General features: G+C 38.3%; 1 protein-coding gene across 2 annotated transcripts; it reads left to right on the top strand.

The window, feature by feature from the left end:
• The first annotated feature begins 1,016 nt into the window (after nt 1-1,016).
• Nucleotides 1,017-21,106, top strand: LOC146479322 (electroneutral sodium bicarbonate exchanger 1-like). 2 transcript variants are annotated; one of them, XM_085110953.1, is made up of 17 exons: nt 1,017-1,196; nt 1,516-1,606; nt 3,685-3,810; nt 6,758-7,063; nt 7,621-7,994; nt 8,405-8,650; nt 8,932-9,006; nt 9,691-9,860; nt 11,896-12,070; nt 13,909-14,505; nt 15,069-15,347; nt 15,846-16,024; nt 16,645-16,717; nt 18,004-18,072; nt 18,529-18,702; nt 19,471-19,662; nt 20,500-21,106. In XM_085110953.1, exons 1-17 carry the CDS (start codon nt 1,167-1,169, stop codon nt 20,968-20,970), a joined length of 3,627 nt encoding a protein of 1,208 aa, XP_084967079.1. In that variant the 5' UTR covers nt 1,017-1,166; the 3' UTR covers nt 20,971-21,106. The 2 variants fall into 2 exon arrangements, with proteins under 2 accessions (XP_084967079.1, XP_084967080.1); XM_085110954.1 differs by lacking the exons at nt 1,017-1,196; nt 1,516-1,606 and adding exons at nt 3,264-3,397; nt 3,468-3,546.
• Nucleotides 21,107-25,008: the final 3,902 nt, after the last annotated feature.

Genomic DNA, 25,008 nt, shown 5'->3' with positions numbered 1-25,008 from the left:
CATAATTCGGGCTAAAATTGTACACAGCTGTTCCAAAAGCTTAAAGAGTCGAAAAAGGAAAGTTGTCGTACGCAATTATGTGATAAAACCGCAGAAATTAAATTGTATATCAATTGTAATTTGGACATTTTCATGATGGTGTCATTTGACTACAATTACCAGAATCCTTCAGTTTTTTGTTTCTCATGCTAATTAGAGCTATTGTTCTTTGCTCTCCAATGGGATTACAAAATTTGAATTTTAAAAGGAAACAAAATGAATTCTGGTAGTTGTAGTCAATTGTCGTCATCATGAAAATGGCCTATTGTGTATCTTGATAACCATGCGATTTCAAGAAAAGGAATGTATTTTAAATTTGACAAGAATTCTTTGATATTTTTCTTTCAGTTTACTGATGTATGCACAAGCGACAAAAAATTCCCTAAGAATAGTTCTCAAATCTTAAAATTGGCTCGCATGCATTACAAAGTCCGAATGTGAGATAAATTTAAATATAAAAGATAAAAAAAAAATTTCTTTTCCCCACGTCATATACAGGAAGTCCTAAGTTAAAGTAGTCTTGGTTTTACAATGCGTCATCACAAAGTTGTAGGCGTACCATGTCGCTCTGACAGATAATTATTGAACAGTAGACGACCAGACAAAACTCAGTTTGTCCAGGGATTTTTTGCTGGTAATTTGTACTATCAACATCCAAGCGATATATGGCTACTGACTGGCACTGAAAGACTTATGAGTTATGGCCAGTAGACCATGGATACCACTTCGATTCTTACAGAAGGGGACTCAAATTTGGAAATGAACCTCTTATAAATTTTGAAACTGATTTTTCACCGTTTTGTTATTATTTAAATTTTTATTCCCCTAGAGACGTTTTTTAAAACCCCTGATTCTCGTATGCAAATAGATTCTCTGTTTACAGTAAACTAAACTAAAGCACAATCATTTGCGTGACGCCCCACCATTTGATTGGTTGAGTCCGTGAATGACAAATGTGATGCACCGCAAAGATGCGCAGCGTAAAAGCTGCACAATATATTGTTAATGGCGGGGGTTCGAGAACGACAATTGAACAAGAATTGAAGAATCTGTTTGGAGGTCTTATTGCTTCGTCGATGTAATATCCTAAAAGATTTCTTTAAGAGGCGAGTGATATTTTCAGCAAAATGATGTCGAGAGAATATCGGCCCAGAATGGTGAGTTGTTTATGGAATTTCAAACTGTGGATCAACCACAAGTGTTTATTTCGTGCTTTATTCTTCGTTTTTCTTCGTCAATTTACTCTTTCGTGCGAGCACAATGGTTTTGATCTGCTTTAAACGAAGTTTATTAACGTTTCAATAAGTACCAGCATCACTCTGATAGAACCAAAAGGCATAATCCTCAGTCATAGTGAAAATAAAAGGAGCGCATTGCAGCCGATATTGCTACGAGGTTGCCGATATTTCTGATTTTTCTCGTTCAAACCGGCGGCAGCTGTTTATTTTAAATTTAATCAAAACTCTGTCGTTTTAGGGCTCAAGACTTGGTGCCGGTGGGGATGTAGCCGTTGATCCGCATATGCTGGACGTTTATCGATCTCAAGTTGAAGATGTAGACATTCAAGGTAAAGCTAAATAGTTCGTTCCAACATACAGTTGTGAAACTCGAAACCAATGTTATCACGAAATATTGTAGACTAATTTTTTTTTCAAGTGTTCAAGTTCGCTAGAAAACCTTAATGTTGAAAAATATTCTTATTGAAAGTTGCAGCAGATATACATGATTATTTTTGGTTAATAAAAAATTCAGTATGACAGGGAATTAACAAAAGTAAAACAATCGATATCGGCTTTTTGAATCATTAACAGGAGCAAATGACGTCCAAGGTAGAGTTCATTGTTTTCTTGCATGTCATTTCGGATTATGCGGATTCATCGTCGCCAGTTTCAATAGCCGAGACTCGGAGGTCGCTGAGATATTGAGAGATGTTGTATCATCATTCGCAAAAACACGATTTTATTCTAGCGCAGTTTTTGATGCCTTTATTTTGTCAAAATAATTTACTTCTGGAAGATTCAAGTATGTTTACAGGTGAAGTTTTACAAACGCCATGAAATGTACATTTCACTGAAGACTGTATCGAAATTGAGCTTGGGGTGGACTGATATTGGTAACGAATGTACGACAGTTTGCCGATTATTAAAGTAATAATAATTTGCACTCAAATATTTGTGACGTTAGTACCGAGGAGCTTCATATGAACTGTCGAATGCCCGGGAACAAAGTCTGCTTCCAAAGAGTATTTCATCTGATCGAGAGCTTTTGTACGACAATTTGCATTAATTAAAATTACTTTTGAAATTTTTTATATACGTATATATATTCGTGGCGAGATTTGTTAAATGTGAGATGGATCTATCTCTTGGAAAATGCTGTTTTCTTCATACTTAATTTTTTAGATGCAAGAACTGGAAAGTTCTTCCGACCAGCTCGACGTCTAAACTTAAATTTTTTCCATTTATTTAAGTTTTATTTAATTTTTTTTATCGGAGAAGGAATAAATGAAACCTAGTTATGACAACCGAAATACAATAAACAAACTTTGACACCTAATTTTGCAGGCAAGAATTAAATCTTCCAGGTTATAAAATAAACCTTGCGGGAAACTTTGTCAAAATGCTCTCGTTGTGGTCTTCATTTTCTCAGATGTATAATAGTATACAACAAAGAACTAACCTCCCTCGCAGACTCTCTTTTGGCTCGTCGTGGCAAAGAAGTCAAAGAACATGTCGAACGAAATATCTCGAGACTTTTAAGTGATAATTTAATTTTAATGTTTGATGAAGTATTTCGTGTCAAGGTCACGCTGGCAGCAACTCGTGTGCTATGACATGTTTGGCTAAAATAAAACAAATCGCCTGTTGTTCAACTCTCCAAAAACTGATTGCATTCAATTCTGTGGCAAAGAAACATTTTTCATTGCTAATCAAGTGTTTCTATAGGGTGCAAAAATGTTGAATCGTGCGGGGTCGAAGGTATACAGATATTTCTTGTTTTTAGCACCTGCAAATATGGAGCCAGCATCTGATGTGCACGTGCAACCTTCGCACAAAAACAATGAAATTTGGCTTGAATTTTCGCTTGACTGCACAAAGGTAAAGTACAGAATGCCTATTAATAAAGGCTAAGTGCATCGATAGCCGTAAGATACAAAAATCCGCTTTTAAACGGCATAAAATCTCCAATCATTTGCAGGTACAAATTCGATATCGGCACTTTTGGTGCACGCAGACTGCAAATACATGAGTGCTCGTTCCAGACTTCCTGGGTTGCGATAAAAACGCGACGCTCACACAATCGAGGTTTCAAACACAAGCATCAGCGTGAAGACGATGCAATGGAGTTCAGACAGCCGGTGAATATGGGAAAAAAATTTCTGATCACACACTCCGCGTGGAAATCTATAACCCTCTTCTTTTTTCTAGAGCATGGATGAAATTCCAGGGCCCGTGGACAACAGGGTGCTGAGCTCGACTGGATACCAAGGCGAACTCGATTATCAACGTACGCGTGAAAAAAAATAGAATTACTTTTCGTTTTAGCCGGCACGCGCGCCGTGTACATCATCCTGTGAATATTTTTTGTAGTTGTAGATCCAAGACAGGTGTGGTTAACGTTTTCGTTTATTTTGCTTTCTCCTAGATCATCGTCAAGTTTATGTTGGCGTTCATATTCCCCTACGGCCCCGCAAACATAGACACCATCATCACCGACGAAGGCACAGTAGTAGACCGAATGGATCGATCGATCTTAAATCCGAAGATGGAGGTTAGAATTTGTAATTACTAATTGCTACCGCGAGCATTTATTTATATCGATACAAGGTAATTTGTGTTTGTTTTGCTTGGCCTATTTCAATTCGTTTGTGGTTAAAGTACAATAATAATTGTAGTAGAAAGGATGAGACAAGAAACTACCAAGTAGTGTTTCAAAACGCACTGGCTGGCTCAGTTGCTGCTAATCGAATACTGAGGCAATGTAACGAAAACTCCAAAGTGTTGCACGAACGTATTATTTTCGTCTTTTTCAACATTTTTGTTGCCACTGTGGGCACGTGTCCAGTCATCTCGTGAACAACTTTTGTTTAGGCCGTCAATCGTATATTACCACACTGATAAATTTTATTGAAGCTTGGAATTACGTGAGAAAGCACGAGACAAAACTGGTGTTTAGGCAAACAGCTAATTTCTAAATCGTGTTCAGAGGGTTTCAGATCCATATTGTTATATTTTTTTAGGTAGGAGAATATAGATCACACGGGTTAAGAATTATCCGCTAACCACTTGACGTTTCATTACTTGAGTATGTACCCCAATACAGGAAATTACGTCTATCTCCTGTAAAACCCTTCGCATATCAGTTGTATATATGAGTCACTGTCTCAAGTGACTCACTCTTGAGTATTTTAAAGTACAATTTAGAAGATCGAATACTGAAAATTTGACTGTATTGATCTGAAGGTACTATATTTCGAAATATCGTCTTCGTGAAGAGAATTAAGCTTATGTGCTTTTTCTCGTTGCAGTGTGTGGTAGAAGAAAACAATTTCTATCATTTGAGTTGTTTAGTGCATTTTTGTATGTTCTTTACTGAATTGTTTTGCTGTTTAAATTAACTTGTGTCTATAAATATCCATGTAGTACTTTTAATAATTAGAGGGTATTTTAGGATCTGTAAGAGAGACACTGTGAAATGATTTTTTTTTTAACTTTCATGTTTATTTAAGCTGTGCTCTTTTCTCAGTCGTCCCTTGTTGAAAGCAGCCTTTGTTTATGTCTTGTTCCCGGGTTATTGTGCCTAAGCCTCTTTTGCGCTGATTAACATAATGACGTTAAAAATGGTTCACATTTATAGTCATTAGCAAGTAATTTCTATTAATACAATACTATTACGTAATTTTAAATGCAAGATGTTCTTGTGTAGGTATTGAAGAGCTCATTACACTCATTCTTATCCAAAGGTTGATAACATTATAGAAAAAGTCACCTTTTGTTTTCCATTTTGTTTTAAGATTAATTTTTGTTCTTTTATTAAATTATGATGCACTTAAACTTGAGTGGTAACTGTTTCAATTTCTCTTCCAACATAATGAAGACTTCTGAATAAAAACACAAAAGATAGATTTTTTGAAGTGTTGGTCTTAAACTGAAGTTATAAATATTCAAATTTATTGTTTACTGCTCATGAACTGCATTGTGTCATGTACGGACAAAGGACTTTTGAGCCTATCTCTTTCCAAATTTATCTCTAGTGCTTGTATTTTTTTTTTTTTTTTTTTTCATTTTGTTGTATTTAAAGGCAAAAGAGTTCATTTACTGATTATTCGTACAACTGTAAACACAAAGCATGCTTGTAAATATTTTTTTAACGTAGTAAAATACTTAAAAATCTCATGCTATCATTATAAAGCTTGGAAAATGTTACCACAGTTACCAGTGTGAAATACCTCAAGGCAAGTTTGCTATCTTAGAAATAGCTAAGTAATTTAAGATAAATCAATCACCATGAATGCACATTCTGTATTTTGCCATGTATGAAATAATAGCTCAGGATTGGCACTGCAGTCATGAAAAAGTCAGGGAAAAAACAAAATTTTTTTCAATGTCAGGGAAAATTCAGGAAATACATAAAATTCTACCTCAAGAATTTTATTTTTGGGTAGCCGTTAGGTTTGGGAATAAGGTGTCCTTGTTGGCAAAGGTAATTTTTAAAGATTGCAGACTGGCAATCGAAAGCTTAGTGTTTTTAACTCTTAACCAGAGAACGTTTTTTAGAAATTTTTAAATTATGCGTGGTTACTCATCGATTTTTAAAGGTAATTTTGTTTCAAAACGTATTTTTGAAGGAATCGATTTTGGCTTCATCACTGGCTTTTATATTGGTGTAGAATTTGTCTTCTGTGGAAAGCGAAAAGGCTGGACTGGGCATACTACAGTGTTGTTATTTGATTTTCACAAACATTATTTTATCTATTGACAGAAACTATGAATCACAACCGCACCAAATCCACTATTTGCCCATGGCCCTTTTTAGATCACACATCACAGGCAATATAAACTCCCAAGTCACAACAGGATTTTATCTGTTTTCCCAAATCTCTGCGTGCTCATTTATGGCCAGTAAGCAGACACTTGCAACTGCTTTCAGACCCTGTTGTAAAATTAGACTTCTTAGTCCTCTTCTTCAAAAATGTTTACATTCTTTCATTCCAAAAGCTTACTGTAGGAGCTTGTTAAGGAAATGTTAAAAGAGTAAAATCATTAATAAATGAAGTTAAGAAATTATTTGTTAGGCGGGCTCCCACATTTTTTTTCCAAGGACCCTCAGTTTTAGGTAAAAGGTGCTTTGGTACACTTACAAAACATGGAAGAATCCACTATTTATATATAGCTGAATTGTTGACAATGAGCCAGCTCCAGTCATACTTCTTTGAGAGCGTGTTGCAAATGTTTTTTGTTGTTGTTGTTGTTGATCATCTCCAAAGATGCCAATATAAAGGCATAAGGTCAGGTCCTCTCTTTTTTTCCTATCTCTCCTTTTTTCTTGCTTCTGTATTTTGCATCATTTCTGAACCTTCTAGGGGCCAAACAACTCATTTTTCGGTGTTGTTTTGTGAAAAAGTGCTGAAGGTTTCATCAACCATGTTTTTAAAAATTTGCCTAGATGTGAAAATGAAACTAAACAAGCAATAATTATCATTTTTTTACTTTTCCAGATAATTCGTCGTCGTCGCTGCCAATTGATAAAGTGCGTTTTATTCTTGGTGGAGAAGAAAATGATGAATCTCACAAAATGTTCACACAAATGGCAGCATATCAGAGTGATAAGGATGGAAATGAGGAGTGGAGGCAAATGGCACGTTGGCTAAAGTTTGAGGAAGATGTTGAGGAAGGTGGAGATCGATGGAGTAAACCACATGTGGGAACGCTCTCACTTTACAGTCTGTTTGAACTACGAAGTTCTCTGCTTCGTGGAACAGTGCTTTTGGACATGAATGCCAGCAGTAAAACTCAAATTGCTGGTGAGTTTCATTTAAAGCTTTATAATTAAATTTCTTTAAGTTGTAAGACCAAAAAAGAACAGACCATAACTATGAGGCAAAAAGGAAAAAAATGGAAAGCAGGAAATTGTTGTTTTATAGATTTCATTTAAACACCCAAATTTGGTGACCTCATCTTAAACAGACAAGACATGCAGGACTACAGAAAAGTACCAAAATTAATAGTAACTTTCATTTGAATGGCGACACTTCACGATTTCATTCATGTACTAGAAGAGCCCTATTACATATATGGAAATAAGGTTGAAACAATCAATGTTTAGTTTCAAAAAATGACGCAAATAGTGGCTTGCTTGCCCCACAAAAAGCAACAGCTAATCAAGGTGGCGCAATATGAACACAAGAAAATGACAAATACAAACTTCTAAGACTCTAACTTTTTCCTACATGTACATGAGGTAATACAGATTTAAAGTATTTCACAATAGTTGTCTAACACCAAAAGAACCCCTTAGTTTATAAGTATAATGATTTTAAAGCTGAATGGTTATTGAGGTAATGATTTTTCTGCCTTAAAGATCTTGTGCTTGATGACATGGTGAACAAAAATTTCATGGAGCAAGACTGCCGGCAGAGATTGCGTGAGGTTCTCCTAAAGAAACATCGCCATCAGTGCCAACCAAAAAGCTCAAAAAAGAGTAAGACAAGCATGAGTAGCTTTGGATCATTTGCAAAGAAAGCTTCATCTGCTGGTTTGAGTGAAATGCTCAAGCGATCAGACTCAACGCCTAAAGCGTCGTCTGCACAGGAGCCCCAGAGGTTAGAAGTAATAAATGAAATGGATAACAACCGTGGTGAATTCCAGCATCTACCATCAGCTGTTGACTTGGTACAAAAGGAGAGTGATGCCAAAGTCGAGTTGGAGAGGGAGAACTCTGATACCTGTCTAGAGGTATATTATAAATTATATGCATACATAAATTCTTGATCGACCCTGGGACTACATCAAACAGATTTATTCAAATTGTAAATAAGTACCATTCCTGGCAATCCAGATTGTCATATTACACAGAGGAAGAATTTAATGAATTCTTGAATTAGAGCTAACATTAATAAGTTTGAGTTAACTTGGCCTATTTATTAAAGTTGCAATCTGTTTATGCTGCCCATCTGTAGCATAAACACTTTCAAATACGGTTAGTTGTAGCCATAGGGCTTGATGCTTCTTAATTGCAGCATCATCCCTTTGTTTGTTGTATGTCTTTGGGGGTGACGATTTCCTAGTCTACTTGTTCTTTCCTTGGTATTTGGAATGATTTACTGTAAGAAAACCGTAGACTAAACACAATATTCCCCTTTCAGTATGATACCAACTTCATGAAGAAAATCCCACCTGGAGCTGAAGCTTCCAATGTTCTAATTGGTGAGTTGGATTTCTTGAAGAAGCCTGTGACAGCATTTGTGCGTTTGGAGAATGCCAGTCTTCTCGGTGATCTGACAGAAGTGCCTGTACCCACCCGATTCATCTTCATCATGTTGGGCCCCCCAGGTACACCTGGGCGGTACCATGAAGTGGGCCGTGCCATAGGAACCTTGATGTCTGATGAAGTATGTTTGATGAGTTGTTGCTTATTATTTAAGTCATTTGACAAGCTGTTTCTTCTTCTCCTCCTCCTCCTCCTCCTCCTCCTCCTCCTCCTCCTCCTCCTCCTTCTTCTTCTTCTTCTTCTTCTTCTTCTTCTTCTTCTTCTTCTTCTTCTTCTTCTTCTTCTTCTTCACCATCATCTTCATTTTCTTGGTTTTCATGGTTGCATTGCTACTCAGTTTAAATTATCAAGATTTAAGCATCCTTCAACCCTTATTTAGCTCAAGTTGTGTCGTTGTTGTAGGTTTTCCACGAAGTTGCATACAAAGCTCATTGCCGTGAGGACTTGTTGGCTGGAGTTGATGAATTTCTGATGCAGGTAACAATAATTAAAGTGGTGTTCTGTTAGTTGTATGTCAGCTAATTTACCCGTGCTGATTAATCAGTCCAATAAATAGGTTCAACAACATGGGCCAACTTCCATGTTGCAATTTGTCAGCCAATCATTTTTCTGTTGGTGAGGCACAAGTAAAATTGGCCTCATTAAGAATTTGTAGAAATGCCGCATAAATCAGGCCAATTTTTCGTTTGCCCACTCACTCATTTTCTTCAAATTGGCTCGATAATTGGTACATGCAAATTAGCTTTATTTGTGCTACATGTACGACTCATTCACTGTGCAAAGAGGTTTTTAAAAGATTTTGATCCTGAGCAGGATCATTGCTACTAGTAACAGGACAATTAACCCTTTACATCCCATTATCTACATACACTCTTAATAAATATTGCTCTCCTCATATTTTGTATGATACTGTACAAGGATAAGGGGGTTGGTTTCTAAAGAAACTATGGTGCTACGTCAGTGAGGAGTAAAAACAAATGTTTGGTTTATCAATAGAGTTGATAACTAAAGGTAAATTGGTCACCTTAAATATCAACTCTGTTGATAAACGAATTATTCCTTTTGTGTGATACCACAGGTAGTTAGGAATTTTTACAGCTGATCAGTACAGTATTGTCATTAATTTTTCTCAACCTTGACTGTTGTTTGTGTCGTTCACAGGTCACAGTATTACCTCCTGGTGAGTGGGATCCGTCCATTCGTATTGAACCTCCAGATGCTGTCCCGTCACAGGACAAACGTCTGGAGTCCACTAAATCAGGTTACGGTGGCGGTGGAGAAGAACATGACCCAGAGGGAGACAGAGAAGAAGCACTTGCTAAAACAGGAAGGTTAGGAGAATTTACTTACATGTACAAGTGTATCTTGCACTTACAGGGGACAGAATATCTGGCATAAGTGCTGAAATGTTTGATTTGTTACAGCCTACAGTACCGCTCAAAAGTAAGTTACCAGTCTCGTCTCGTTTCTCGCGAGACGAGAATCTCGTATCGCGAGACGAGAGTCTCGTATCGAGAGACGAGAGTCTCGTCTCGAGAGACGAGAGTCTCGTCTCGCGAGAATCACTGAAGCGGAAATTTTGGAATATTACCGAGTTTCTCGCGAGAAGAACTAATGACTGAATTTCTCGCGCACTTGCCTTGAGTTGCTTTTATTTACACTGTATGCCGTTTTTAAAACGGCCTGTGCCAACGGTGGTTGATTCCGTCGACAAGTAAGTTCGCATTATCAGAGCTTATGTGATTCGAAACAATTTTGTCTTCATTCAGTTCAAAGGTTTCGATTAGCGCACAGTGTAAGAGATGATTTATTTCTTCCGTAACTTCGAAGGTTTCGTTTTAGCGAGCTCGCCGACATATCAATTTGCAATCGAAACTTTCCCGCACACACAATTCCTACATTAAAAATCCCAGCCTTATTAAAGTCAAGTTCTGTGCCTGTATCTATTAAACAGTTTTTTGAAATAATAACCCTGACACTTAATTACAATGTTTTTCAATTTCACTGCGGTTCGAATTTGCATACATGTACATGTATCGTGCTTTGCAAACCGCTATTGAATCGAACTTCTTTGCGGTTGCAAAGGCTTTTTCTGCCAAGAAAAAACAAAGTTGTGTATAAAGAAAATCGAAAACAGAAACGTTGTTGAAGAGCTAGCGTAAAATGCGTAGTTCTAGTTCAGAACTGGTTTCAGTTTATCGTGCACCGAATTTGCATATCGACAACGCCAAGATGTCAAAGGTTACCGCGCCGCGCTTACATCTCAACCTTCAAAAACCGGATTTTTTTATCGGAAGTTTCGTTTGCAAAGCATTGCGATTTCGCCTTCATGCGCATTAAACTAAATTACCAACAAAACAATCTGCACTTGGAAACCAAATCAACGCGAACTTATGGCAAACATGACATGCAAGCTGCAAGTGAAGCTTGAAGGTGTGTTGTTTATCGCTAGCGTAGTTTGCTACAGGTCGCATGATTTAGCGAAGCCAACCGAGGAACATTTTTTCTAAAACAAAGCGGCTTTGGAGATATTTATTACAACATTTGCCCTCGGGGAAAGAAGCTTTTTTTCCGAAGATTTGTTATGTTGATTGCCTTTTATGTTTATGTTATAAACTTATCCCTATTAACGGTAAGCAATTACCTACCCGCAAAGTCGTCGCTCGATTGACACTTACATTTTAACCACATCCCTTGGCCACAACCCATTATTGTAACAGATAGGTTTTTTAAATGCAAATCACATGTAAGTTTTCGTTTATTTGTTTCACGCCTATGTAATACGCAAATAATCTCTAGCGCACGTACAACAGAGGCCGCAACAGTCTAACTGCGCAATGACAGATTGATCAGTTCGCTTATCTTTGCAGCCGTCGTTCGCTTACATCGTTAAATCGCTCTGTAGAGGTCTAAATCACAAAGTACAGTGTATATACAAACACATTAAGTCCTCGATCAGTCGTTAAGTCGCTTAACAAAGCAAGCTCGATTTTGTTTGCAACCTGGTTCACGATCGATAAGCTTGCGACCGAACTCTATAATTCAGCTTGCTGCGTGACAAGCGCGTCCTGCCGTATCAACAACACCGACACTCAACTTGATATTCTCGCGAAACTCTCGCGAGAAAAGTCAAGCGTAAGTAAATGTACTTACAGTTTTTTCACCCTCTCGCGAGACGAGTTTCTCGTCTCTCGAGACGAGAATCTCGTATCGCGAGACGAGACTCTCGTATCGCGAGACGAGAATCTCGTATCGCGAGACGAGAATCGCGTCTCGCGAGAGGGTGGTAACTTACTTTTGAGCGGTACTGTAAATTACCTACCAAATACAGTAGTGATTAATCTACCTGGTAATTTATTTTGACAGGGTGTGTGGAGGTGTCATTGGTGACATCAGGCGCCGTGCTCCGTGGTACTGGAGTGATTTTAAGGATGCTCTGAACCCTCAATGCCTTGCCTCAATCATCTTTATCTACTTTGCTTGTCTCACACCGATTATCACATTTGGAGGGTTAATGGGGACCAAGACGGGCAAAAACATGGTAAATATATTTTTTACTAATGGAGGGGGAGGGGGGGTGGGTGCAGGCAGAGACAAACTGTTTTGAGATTGCTGGATTTGAAGCTAAGGGTAAACAGTTTAAGTTCTGTCCTGGACAGGGTATATATGTTTGCAGGGGTGGTGAACTTAACATATGAAGGTTAGTGGTTTGAGTTGTAGCCTCTACCACTGTGTTTCTTTAAACAAGAAACTTTGCTCAACATTGTCCCCCTAAACCTAGATGTATAAATTGGTCTTGATTACAAACTGCTGGGATTAACCCCGCAATGGACTAAACTCCTATCCAGGGAAGGGTACCAATACTCCTAGCATCTAAGTGCTGCAGAAACCAGGTTAAATTGTGGCCTCCTGTTGGGGTGGGGCGGGGAAAGGGGGTGCATAGACCACCTGTTGTTCATGTGCAGCTTTACCTCTGGACAGGCAGGGGATGAAATGTTGAAAGATCACGGATGTAAAGACACAAACCAACCATGTATCCATTAGCAGGATAAAACATGAACCATCAAAATTATAACAATAATAACTTTATTTACCCTTGGTAGTGTTTATAGCACTTGTAAGTACTAGTGGGGCTGAGCATTAAACTTCACAAAGAAATAATTTTGATTGAACAAAACATAGTTAAAAATCCCAACTGGCTTTTTGCAAACGTGGCTGAGGAGTTGAACTTGGGGCTACCAAGAAACAACTCCAGATAGCTGCCATAGCAGGACGTGAACCAGGGACCTCCGAATTTCAAGTCTGGTGCCCTAACCACTTAACTACACTGCCTCTCCCAGTGCTGTCAATAAGTTTTGAAGTAGACGTCCCCACTGGGAAAGTAGGCGGCAGCCTACTTTTCGAGTGCCAAAGGCGCGAGCTTCCTAGGGGGGTGTGGGGGCATGCCCCCCCAGAAAATTTTGAAATTTAGATGCTTAGAAATGCTATTTTCAACGTTTTCCAGACAGTATTTGGGCCTTAAGAACAATCAAAATTAGGATTATATATTAACCATATTCTATGTTTATTACAACCGTTCTTTCCCTCAAAATCTCAATCACTGGCTTTTAGAAAAGAGTGAAATGATAAATCTTCAAATGCTGATTCAAAAAAAACTACATTCAATACATTAAGTTCATGTTTTGGCACATGCGAAGGCCTGGGATCTAGTTGTGTGAAAATGTCCCAGGCGTTCCACGACCCTTCGATCACTTCGATCTGCTTCAACTTTTTATACTTCCACCGAAAATTTAACACGTTTAAAACTCCTGAAATGTGCCTTTACTTAGACTCAAACGTTTCAGCCGGATGTTTTACAATTATTTTTGCGAGATCTTTTCATTATTTTAAGCCGGTTTCTTGCTGGATCCTGTGCTCTGAAAATGTCGCAGGCGTTTCACGACCCCTTCGATCAATTTCCAACGCGCGTGGCAAAGGTAAACACGTTTAAAACTTCTGAAATTGCTTTTATTTCGACTCAGACGTTTGAAGCGGATGTCTCACAATTATTTTTATTAGATCTTTTCCTTATTTTAAGTTTCTTACCAAAATTAACAGTAAAGTGAGACGAAAGGGGACGAAAGTAGCCGGCCGAAGATTGGCCAGTAGCCGGCTGTTTTGGCCGGCTACCGGCCCTTATTGACAGCACTGCTCTCCCCTCCACTGCAGCTAACATTTTAATAAATTAAAGTAATACTTGGACAAATGCATTGACAACATAAATGAGGAGATACCTCAGTAAAGAAAAAGTGGGGATTAGTTTCCTTTGTGATGGGCTTTTTAAGTTGTTATCAGCTGTATCTGCAGACTACTGAGAAACACTTGCTTTTTTCATCACAGGCAGCCATGGAGCAGATCTTGGCTGGCGGTATCGGTGGAGTCCTTTTTTCACTGTTCAGTGGTCAACCTCTCATCATTCTGGGAGCAACTGGCCCCATGTTAGTCTTCGAAGAAATTCTGTACTCGTTTTGCGAAAACAGTGGCATTGACTACCTACCATTTCGGCTGTGGATTGGGATTTGGACAATGTTGTACTGTTTCATCCTCGTGATAACAGATGCCAGTGCGTTTGTGCGATACTTCACCCGTTTCACTGAAGAGTCCTTTGCCACTCTTATTGCACTGATTTTCATTGTTGAGGGCTTCAAAAAGTTGTTCCACGTCCTACACGACAGCCCAGTTAAAAAAGGCTATATAGACTGGAATGCCTGTCAGTGTCTACCGAAGGGCATGGAGCACAATTTCAGTCGGTACAAAAATAACTCTGATCTTTTCCTTGATTTGCCAATGGGAGACTGTGAGCGATATGGTGGTGAGCTGGTAGGCCAAGCATGTCATGATAATGTGTTTTTCCTATCAGTCATCCTTTCTGTGGGGACTTTTTGGCTGGCAATTTCTTTGAAGGGATTCCGTTCAAGTTCTTATTTTCCAACCAAGGTGAGCATCTTGATCTTTAACATCATGAGAAACCGCAGGTCGTATCATTTGTCGCTTTCATGACAGGGAAAGTTAAAAAAGGTTGATGGTGTGTTTCCTTTTAAGGTGTTTCAAGTTATTGTTTTACAGCAGTACATTCTATGAAATCTGCCAATACGTTTTGTTTTATTTTCATATTCTTCTTTCAATTTGCTTTAAATCATAAATTATTTGTTATTAATCCAAAATTTTTGTTGTAAAGTTCAGTACTCCAGTGCTTTAAAACTATGCAAAACCTACTATCCAAAACTGATGTTTTAAATACTAGTCTGTGACTAATTCTCTACCACTAGTCTTGAGTCCTGATTAAGTTATATTTTAAAAACTCTTGCTGGTTTGATCCTCTTGGTAAATACAGAAAGCCATTTCTCCCGGTTACCAGTATACTTGTCAGAAGCTACTTTTATCTCTCAAATAGTTTATCCCCTTTAATGTCGTAGTGTATAATATTTTATTGTCAAGTTTTTGTTTAACAATAGTAGCAGACTTCTACAAAGGTTGCTTATGATCAAGTCTTCTTGCAGGTCCGTGCAGTGATCTCCGACTTTGCCATCCTGATTGCTATTATGATAATGGTGGGCGTAGACCTTGCATTTGGCGTCAACACACCAAAGCTGGACATTCCTTTGAAATTCCAGCCAACAGCTAGTGAGATTAGGGGCTGGGTTGTTCCACCACTTGGTAAAAACCCAGTATGGACCATACCTGCTGCCTCCATTCCAGCCTTGCTTGCTACTATCTTGGTTTTTATGGATCAGCAGATCACAGCGCTGATTGTGAACAGACGAGAGCATAAATTAAAGGTAAAGTGAGTTTGGAGCATGGTACATGTACAAACCAGCTTCTTTTGTTTGTCAATGTCATGGGAAGCATGGATGATGCAGTGGTAAGAGCACTCGCCTCCCACCAGTGTGGCCTGGGTTTGGTTCTTCGACTTGACGTTACTTGTGTTGTTGACTCTGGTCCTTGCTCCGAGAGGCTTTTCTCTGGGTACTCTGGTTTTCTCCTCTTCTCAAAAACCAACATTTCCAAATTCCAAATCAATCTGGAATCTGAGGGCCACACCTTTGTCAGTCATAACAGACTGTAAAGTGTCACCCTCGTTAAACAGAGTTGATTGCTTGATTGATTGATTTTATTTGGTATACAGTGTCGAAGGTGTTCCAACTGAGAAAGGGTAGCATCGTGCAAAACAAATCCAAGTTATCAGAAAAGAGGACTTGAACCTGGGACCACCCTTGCTTCCAATCCACTCTTTCTCTCTCCCCACTGATTCATAATTTTCTCATCTTCCTTTGCAGAAAGGTGCTGGTTATCATTTGGATCTACTCCTTGTGGCCATTATCATTGGTATTTGTTCACTGCTAGGCTTGCCGTGGGTTGTAGCAGCCACTGTTTTGTCAGTTGGTCATGTGCAGAGTTTGTTTGTTGAATCACAATGCACAGCTCCTGGTGAAAAAACACAGTTTCTGGGTGTGAGGTAAGATACACAACATCAACATTACATTACTTACTCTATTAATTTTTATGAGTAGGTTCAAGACGATGGGCAGTTTAAGGGCTTGTGTGGACCTACTATCATTTAAACTGAATAGAAAAAAGATTGAAAACAAAACAATCAGATTTCATTTCTCAAGATACAGTACCGAACAGAAGTACAGTTACCTAAAAGGGAACGCATTACTGACACACTTAGGGAACGCAAGGCAGATCGCTTTAAGAACGCTTCTCTGTTAGGTTACTTCTGTACGGTACTGTAATAAAAATCTTTTCAAAAAAGCTATTGAAGCTATCTGGAACTTAAACGATCTATCTTTGTCAATGAAATTCCAAATCTCAGGACCCCTGTCTTGTAATGTGTTTCTTCAGTTTCTGAATCAGATTTAACCCTAATAATATTTAGCTGGTTTGGTTGGCAAGGAGATCTCCTAGAAATTTTCTTAGAGAACAATTCAGAAAAATAGTGGAGCTGGTAGCTTGATTATACAGTTTGAGCATTAGCTTCAAAACAGACTTTATAAATTATATAGTTTTAATATTGACGTGCCTTTGTTATGAGAAGTGCAAGTGTAAAAACTGTTTTTAATCTAATTTCCACAGGGAGCAACGTGTTACTGGGACCTTCATTTTCATACTGATTGGCCTGACTGTGTTCATTGCACCATTGTTAAAGGTAAATTCCATACCTTAGATAAATAATATTAAATACTTGAATCTATAACCTACACAACCAACAGGGAACTTTAGTGTCTGTAAAGCCCCGTCTACATGAGCAATTTTTATGTGGCAACTGTATGTGGCAATTTTTATTTGCGCGTGTAGATGGCTTGACAAATATGTGTTGTTAATTTGCGTCAGTAATAATTTTGCACAGCGGAGATGACCATGGAAAGGCAAAAAGCAAGATGGCGCCATGCTGGATGCGAAAATGTTAATGACTGTAGGGACTGGGTTCTACAGATGACGTTGAAAAAATTGTTACATTTTATGTGGCATCTCGTCTACACGGACAATCTTTTTATGTGGCACTTTTTATTTGCCATATAAAAACTAACACGCCAGCTTTTCAGCAAATGCAGTTGTCACATAAAAATTGGTCATTTCTCGTCATCTACACAGGCAAATAAAAATTGCCATATAAAAATTGCTCGTGGAGATGGGGCTTAACATGTGACTACATGTACTACAATTTATTGTCCTCATTTGTTGTTGGGAAGCGTTGACCATGAACTAAATTTTAGTTATTTGCTATTGATTTTGTTGTAACATTCTGAGAGAATTTTTGAAATTGTTGAATCAAGTGGGTGAAATTTTTGAAAATGTTATACCAAGTGTACATCAGAAGTGCACACCCTTGCACATGCAGTGCAACGTTCCGGCATTTTTTGCAAAAACATTAACTCATTTAAATTTTAGCACCTTTTTTCTGTGACATTTTTCAGCCGTGGTACCACCTGTGCAGGGCTGGCATCATCATGTGTGATTTTTTTGCCTTCTTTCCTTCAACATAAAACCTTTTTTGTTTTTTGAAAAAAATTATTTGACTGTGCAGACAGGTGCATCTATGAAACATTGTTTGTGGGGTCAGAGCTTTAAACAATTTGTGCCAAACATAATGTTTCCCAGATGATTCACTGGACCTTCTTATTGTACTTGAGTGGTGAGAGACAATGTGTGTAGAGCAAATTTTCTTGTATAAGTGTACTATACACATTAAGTGGACGCCAAGACTCGACCAAGATCCAGTATCAAATCTGTAATAGATTTCTCATCCAAACTGTATCCACAACTCAAAGCTTGCTAAAGAAGCCATCAGTCCACAGAAAAGTAAAATGCCAAAATGCCACAAACGAACAAAGAACATGAGTGTTGATAAAATGAGGCCATATACTCCTTGTGTTTTCTGTAGATTGTAGTGTTAGCTTACCTCTTCTAAATGTGTGTTTTGCTTTGTTTTAGTATGTACCTATGCCAGTTCTGTTTGGTCTTTTCTTCTACATGGGATTTTCTGCCCTCAAAGGATTGCAGGTTAGACTATAGTTTTGTGATTTTCTTTACTGCAAGGTATTGCCATTGTAACCATGATCATTATTTTCCAGTAATTAGGAACAGTTGCTTTAGTTTCATCATTCCCTTATGCAAAGACTTCACGTGTGTTACTCAAACTTAGTGCAATAGAATCGGTGATGGAATTGTTGTTGGTCTCCTCTAATTAAACCTTAATTGGTTATGGGACTGGAATCTTGTCAGTAAAGTTCAAATTTATGGTAATTTTGTGAGGTTACAAAATATATACTTTGCCTAAGCCAGCGCCATGTTTTTGTTTTTGTTTTGTTTTTTACCAGATTTTGTGCAGCACATGTAATGTTCTATTCACTTACAATTCAGCCCAGTTATGACAGTGAAATAGTAATCCCCTCCAACAGTTACGGAGCCATGTTTGTTCCTTTGACTTGTCTGAAACCTTCTTTGTTCTTCCAACAGTTTTTCGAGCGACTCAAAATAATCTTTATGCCGATCAAGCACCAGCCGGATCTGATGTACTTGCGGCAAGTTCCCCTGAGAAGAATTCACATCTTCACATTTATTCAGCTACTCTGCTTGGCTGTTCTGTGGGCCATCAAGTCAACTGAGGCTGCTCTCATATTTCCTATCATGGTTTGTACTGTTTTGATTTAATTAATTAAATTGCACATACTGCATTTTTATTACTGCAACACCAGAGTTGCCATGGCCAAGAAAAGTTACAGTAAAGGCCAGAATTAAGTGAACAACATAGATGCAGACACAACATAGTCTCGATGCATATAGGCGGGTTTTTGTTCTTCAGACTCGTAGTCTTCATGGTTATACACTGTTTTATTTTTTGTTAGTGTTGTTGTGTTTTTCGGACTCGTTTAAAAGTGTGTGTTTTTGCGATTGTTTTCATGATCATAAGTTTTCTAATTGTGTGGTATTGTCAAATAAAATAAAGAATTTAAGCAGGTGCCAACAAAAACTAAATTTGCATTATACGTCTATATTTTGGTTCGCTAATTCTGACCAGCACTGTAGGGAAAAAACATATTTTGCAAGGTCAAGGAAAGGCAGGGAAATGCTAAGTTCTACCTCAAAGTCAGTAAAAACTCAGAGAGTTTTATTTTTGGGTAGTCCCCAGGTTTAAGAAAGGGTTTCCTTGTTGGTAAAGGTAATGTTTCAAAAGACAGCTATGAAGGAGTTGATTTCTGTGCCTTCATCACTGGTTTTACGGTATTTGCAAAAAATTTGTCTTCTAAGGTAAAGGAAAACTTGTTTTTGGTCAATCAGAGAATTGTTATCATGCTGTTAAGTAGCAACCCTGAACACTGCCATTTTTTGTGAATCATAAACATTTACAAGCACGTTTTATAACCTGCTTTATTTTATTGTAAAACTTCTTTCTCACAGGTTTTGATGTTAGTTGCTGTCCGCAAGGTTATGGAAAAAATTTTTACCCTTCACGAACTTGAGGTGCTGGATGACTTGATGCCAGAGAACATTAAAAAACAGAAAGCTGAAGAGGAAGCGAAAAAGAAGAAAGACGACGACTACGACTATGGGGATGATGAGTATGACGATGATGATCCGGATAACAAAAAGGTGAAAATAAATAAATCACTTGATTAAAGTGTCGATGTATTTAGTGCAGAACACTATTTGGGACCACTTTCTAAATCGAATTGGGAATGTAGAAATGTTGGTTTTTGAGGAGAAGGGAAAAATACTAGTGTACTCTGAGAAAAACCTCTCGGAGCTAGGACGAGAACCAACAGCATATGATGCTGAGTCAAAAAAATCGAACCCAAACCACAATGGTGGGAAGCAAGTGCTCTCACCACTGCGCCATCCCTGCTCCTCTAAATTGGCATGACTTGTTTTCTTCCACTGTTTTAGTCCTAAAGAGTGCAGCAACACACCCCCTCTTACTGATATTTTAGTGTTGTAAGGGTATAACAGGTTGCTCTTTAAGTTCATGGCTGAAATCGAGGCTGCTGCCTGAGAAAAATTTGAAGGAGCCCACCAGGCCAAAAGCCGAGAATTTAGGAGCCCAACATGTGAAGTGTTAGGTGCTGCTGCAAAACGTTTAGGCGCCCAGAGCATTTTCTTGGGTGCCCCAGGCTGCCGGGCTGCTGTTAGGGAACATCCTTGGAAATCCTAACTAATATTTTTGAACCACTGAATTGAAAGCTACTAAGCAGAACTTTCGTACAGTGCTCTTTATTTTGCTATACGAGGTAATTCTAACTTTTGAGTCTGTGAATTAAATCGTGAAGTGGAACCATTGAAATGTGGCATTATGCTATAAACATGACTCTGGGTGAAATCCTTAGTGTGGTCAACTAAATAAAAGCTACTGAGCAACATTTTTCAGTTTGAGGAAGTTTTTGTTTGCTTGATATGTTGGTAATAATTCTATTATTTTTGATATCTCTTTAGGATGCGACTGACGGGAAAGAATTAAATGGCACAGCACCCCAAGTTGAAAAAGGTATAAACATCACAGAGGAGATGTGTAAAACATCATTGTGGAAGAATTTCGTGAAGGATGGCTCAGTGAAAAAGTCGCCGAGCAGAAAAAGCAAATCGGGCGACAAACACAAGCATAAGCACCGACATCATCACCATCAAAAGAAACACAGTCGCCACAGGCGAAGCTCACGAGAGGGAAAACGAGAAGAAGAAGAAGAGGAAGAAGAAGGTTTGTGGATGCTTGAGAAAAAGGAAGATGATGACGAAGGCAGTGACGCTGAAATGCGCAGGAAACTTGCTACTATTGACGAGGATAAGAACGATGTGGTGATTGACATGGATCAGATACAGAAGTCTCTACTGGAGCTTAACGAAATTGGCAATGATGAAGAAGACGATGAGGCTCCTGCCAAAACCGACACAGAAGCTGTTGCGTAAACGGTAATTGCTTACGGTAATGTTGGTCAGACTTGGTCAACAAAAAATACATATTTATACACAAAGCGGCTGCTGTTAAGTAATCTAAACGGCAAAATTTAGTTGCTTTGGAAAATCAACTATGGTGTAATTTTATTGTTAATTTTTACCAAATTGACACAGATGTACCTTGTCTTTTTTTACATTTAGAATTAAATTCTCCTGCCCAGTCCCCTGCGCAGTGTTTGTAAGTTTTTTTAGTAATAGCTTAGCTCTATTACGTAGCTCAAATGATGAGAAATAATTATTTCTCCCCTTCCAGTCCCAGAGAATAACATTTTACTTAACAAATGGAACGGAATCAGATGATCGTAGTATTAACAACTGGGGTAAACTTTGTTGTTTTGAAAGCACTGCAAGTTTCCATTCTTTAGTAGGAAATTTGGCAAGTTTAATTATTCTTGCTGGCGTATTATTGCTTAAAGAAACGTTAAGGTAATCTTAAAAATACTATTACATGTAGATGAATAGTTTGTTTATAAAGGATGTATAGAAGTATATTTTTTTCATAAAATAATGTAGATGTAATGCGTCCAAGAATATCTGTATGTTGAATTTGATTCTTCATTTCGTTTTGTCTAAAATTAATTTAAAACAGGCCAGATCGCAAGCAAATTCTGGTAAATTAAAGTAAGACCGTGCTTTTGGGCAAGAAGATAACAATTGAGAAGTAAAATTTTGGTCTTTAATTATTATGCAGCAGAGCAACCAATGTAAAAAGAAATAATAAAAAGCAGTTTAAAGAAGTTTATATTCAAGCGTTTCCAACACGGGAAAAGGAATTGATGCCTAATCAGTGCTTTCTGCTGCATATAATAAATTTCAGTATTTTTGTATTTTTAACAATTAAGGCGTAACAGAGGCGGGCCCTCTTATTAAAAGGTTTGTAACTTTCATGTCCATCTTGGCATTTTAATGAATTTTCGGTTTTGTCATTCTCCTTTCCAAAGCCTCTGTTTCTTCTGTGTAGCAACAGAAGGACCGAGGGCTTTGAAAAGGTAGTAAGTTGGCGTAATTAAATGAACAGGTGGAAGCTTGGTTTGCTAAAGTCGATCCACAAGCGCCGCCTTCTCTCTGATTGCCATTTTTAGGGAATCCTTTCCGCCACTCATTTGTGAAGTATGGTGGCGTAATCCTAAGCGTGTTTTTACAATAACTGTCAAAATTCCCGCGCGCTGATTGGCTCGTAGCTATTGTCTGTAAGAGTACAGACAATAAAAATGACGTCAGATTTAACGCACGCGCTTTTTTAACTGAAAATTAAGCCAATTCCGCTCGTGCTTTTTCAATGTCATTGTAAAAAACAAATCGACGGCGGGTTTCTATGGTCTGTACTCTTATAGACCACAAAATGACGCCATAAAATGTTCAAAACTTGGCAGTGAAACCACTCGCCCGTGGCTCGTTGTTCCAGTCAAGTTTTGAACATTTTATGACGTCATTTTTTAGAAAACATTTTAACTGCCGTCGATTTGTTAATTGACTTCCGTTCTTAGGGTCGGTTCTTAGGTTGCGAGGCTGGCTTGGCCAATGCCATCACTTTGTTTTTTCCACCTGTTCAATTAGACACGATTAAGGCCGGTTTACACGCTACGATTTGTGGGATCGACAGTGTCGGGGCGCGAATGCTACGTGTAATTTAACACCCGATTTACGATCGATTCGTGAAATGGAAATATCGGTTAGATTCAGAAACCAGTTATAATGCAACAGTTTTTTTTCTTCAATTCGGCCCGGCACTGTCAAAGAAACGGTCACTTCAATCAAAAATCACAATCAGTTGTCAAATACACGCGCGGTTTGCGTTCCAATACTGTCTGGTCGACAAATCGTGACGTGTGAACAGGCCTGAAATTGGTCACTAAATTATTTTGGTATACTGGCACACAACTTAATACATTAATTTTGATCTTTACGTGTAACACATCTCCAATAATCTTGTATTTGTGAATTTTGAAAGGGCTTATTTATTTCAAAATCGTGTTCTGTAGCAAGCAGACTTCATCGCTCACTTGTAGGCTGTGGTGTTTTGGCTGTACATCTTCAAGTCCATTTGTGGTAACGACATACTTCTTTTAACCTATTTCAGTTTGGTAATTCTTTGTAACAATCTGGAAACATACGTTATCAAACGTTGCTTAATGTCCTCTGTATTTTGCAATCACTGTGATGGTGTTTATTGCATCTTCTTTCACCTTTCATATGTCGTGAAAGATTTCAGGAACAGATAGTTGTCCCGTCAAATTCATATCTCAAACTTCGATCAGAAATAGGTCAAGGACCAGATTCACGAAATTCTTCTTAGCATTTATCCCAATCATTTTTTTCTTAACAATATCCTGTTGTTATTGCAACAACGGACGTTAAAAAATACGATACTTAGGATACACCTGAACTTAAGAAGGCAACGTGAATCTAGCCCCACGATAGTATAATTATAGTGTACGTAATGTAATTCTGTGTTCAAGTATATAGATTGGCTAGTTTGTAAGTCGTAAGGGGTTTCAGCTGTTATTGATTTAACACCTAAATTGGGGTTCTAATTAAATAACTTTGTACAAAGTACCTAAATTGACAAGAATGCAATATTTATACTTGAAGAAAACACACTGTAAATTAAATTAATTCACCAATGGAGTTAGCATGCTGGTTTTTCGAGGGGTCGTGTACTTATCACTTTAAAATGCCGATACAGTGTCGAGTTTATTTGATTAATTGATTTAGTTTTGTATCTTTTTCTACATGCACGTACTAATCAAAATGTCCAGTGAAAACATGGTTTGATCTCAAGAATGACTTCACTAACTTTTTACTAGTCTTGTAAACATTTGGAAATGGAATTCTTTTGTCGAGAAGCCTACACAAACACTAAGGTGGAATTCAGAAATAACATATGTATCGTTAATAAATCATCCCGAAAATGAAGCCAGATGTAAGGTTCCGTATTCCATTAAATTAAGGAAATGAACAGTTTTTGCCTGTGTGGTAGGCTGTAAGGGAAGGGGGGGGGGGGGGGGGGAGACTCGCCTCCGTCCTTCCATCGCAGGACGCGTATGCGATTACCTACTCTCTCCCCCCCCCCCCCTCCCCACCTTTTTAGCGCCTGTCACAAAGGCTATACTTCTACAATGCGTAATTCTAGGCTTCTTTGAATTCAAACCACAGTTATATGGTGCAGGTGTTACCCAGGACATAAATAAAGTTCACTTAGAAATGTTTGTTGTACTCTTTGAATATAAGTAACCTTACGCCTTACAGCAATTATAGATGCCCGTTGTTTCTCTACCAGCTCTATTCTCTCTTTCAAAATTTAGTGCCTACTTTTTTGGGATCCATACACACGGAAACAAAAGAGTTCTCGTACATTTGACAAATTGTTTTGAACACAGGATGGGCGGGAAGACAACTTTTACTCTAGTCAATATTTGTCGTGCTGTTATTCCTGATACAGGAGAAGTTTCCTTGGAAGGATATTAAACTCTTCATGCTTTCTCTCAATCAAAACTGTCTTTCTACTGTGAATGGACAGATTCGACCCACTGGAAAATCTCCGGGCCAAACGACTCGCCTCGCCCCCTGGCATTGAAGAACCTTGAAATTTATAGTAGCGACTGTTACGAAAAATTTTCAGCTTAGGGAAGTGGTCAAAACTAATAAACTCAAGACTCACCAAACCACAAAAAAGATGGTGGTCTCTGCCTGTAGCCGCCATCCTCAACGTCAAAGGATGACGTCTTTATTGAATAGCCACCCCTCTGTCAAGCAGTAAAAAATAACGTACAACGAGATTCAAATCTCACTTTTCTTGTTTATCTAGCAATGGCGACTGCTCTTGCTAGCTGAATATTTCTTTGTCAACTCTGAATAAAATTTTGTCGGTAATGCTCATGAGAAAGGTAGTGTCTTCGATCTATAACCCCCCTCCCCCCTACCCCAGACAAGGTGGGTCCTCAAGTTAGTTTCTTTAGAGGGTGATTTGGTGGTGGGAGCGCAATTAAT

Source organism: Pavona decussata, unplaced genomic scaffold, assembly GCF_977016875.1.
Source record: "Pavona decussata unplaced genomic scaffold, jaPavDecu1.1 SCAFFOLD_59, whole genome shotgun sequence".
NCBI lineage: Eukaryota > Metazoa > Cnidaria > Anthozoa > Scleractinia > Agariciidae > Pavona > Pavona decussata.
This window is presented reverse-complemented; position numbering and strand designations above follow the sequence as displayed.

Excerpts from the sequence above, each read along its gene's own strand:
- LOC146479322 (XM_085110953.1), top strand. The coding sequence starts at position 1,167 with ATGATGTCGAGAGAATATCGGCCCAGAATG. Across the intron at positions 15,348-15,845 it reads GACGAGAGCATAAATTAAAG|AAAGGTGCTGGTTATCATTT; the intron begins GTAAAGTGAGTT and ends CTTCCTTTGCAG. Across the intron at positions 16,025-16,644 it reads ACACAGTTTCTGGGTGTGAG|GGAGCAACGTGTTACTGGGA; the intron begins GTAAGATACACA and ends TAATTTCCACAG.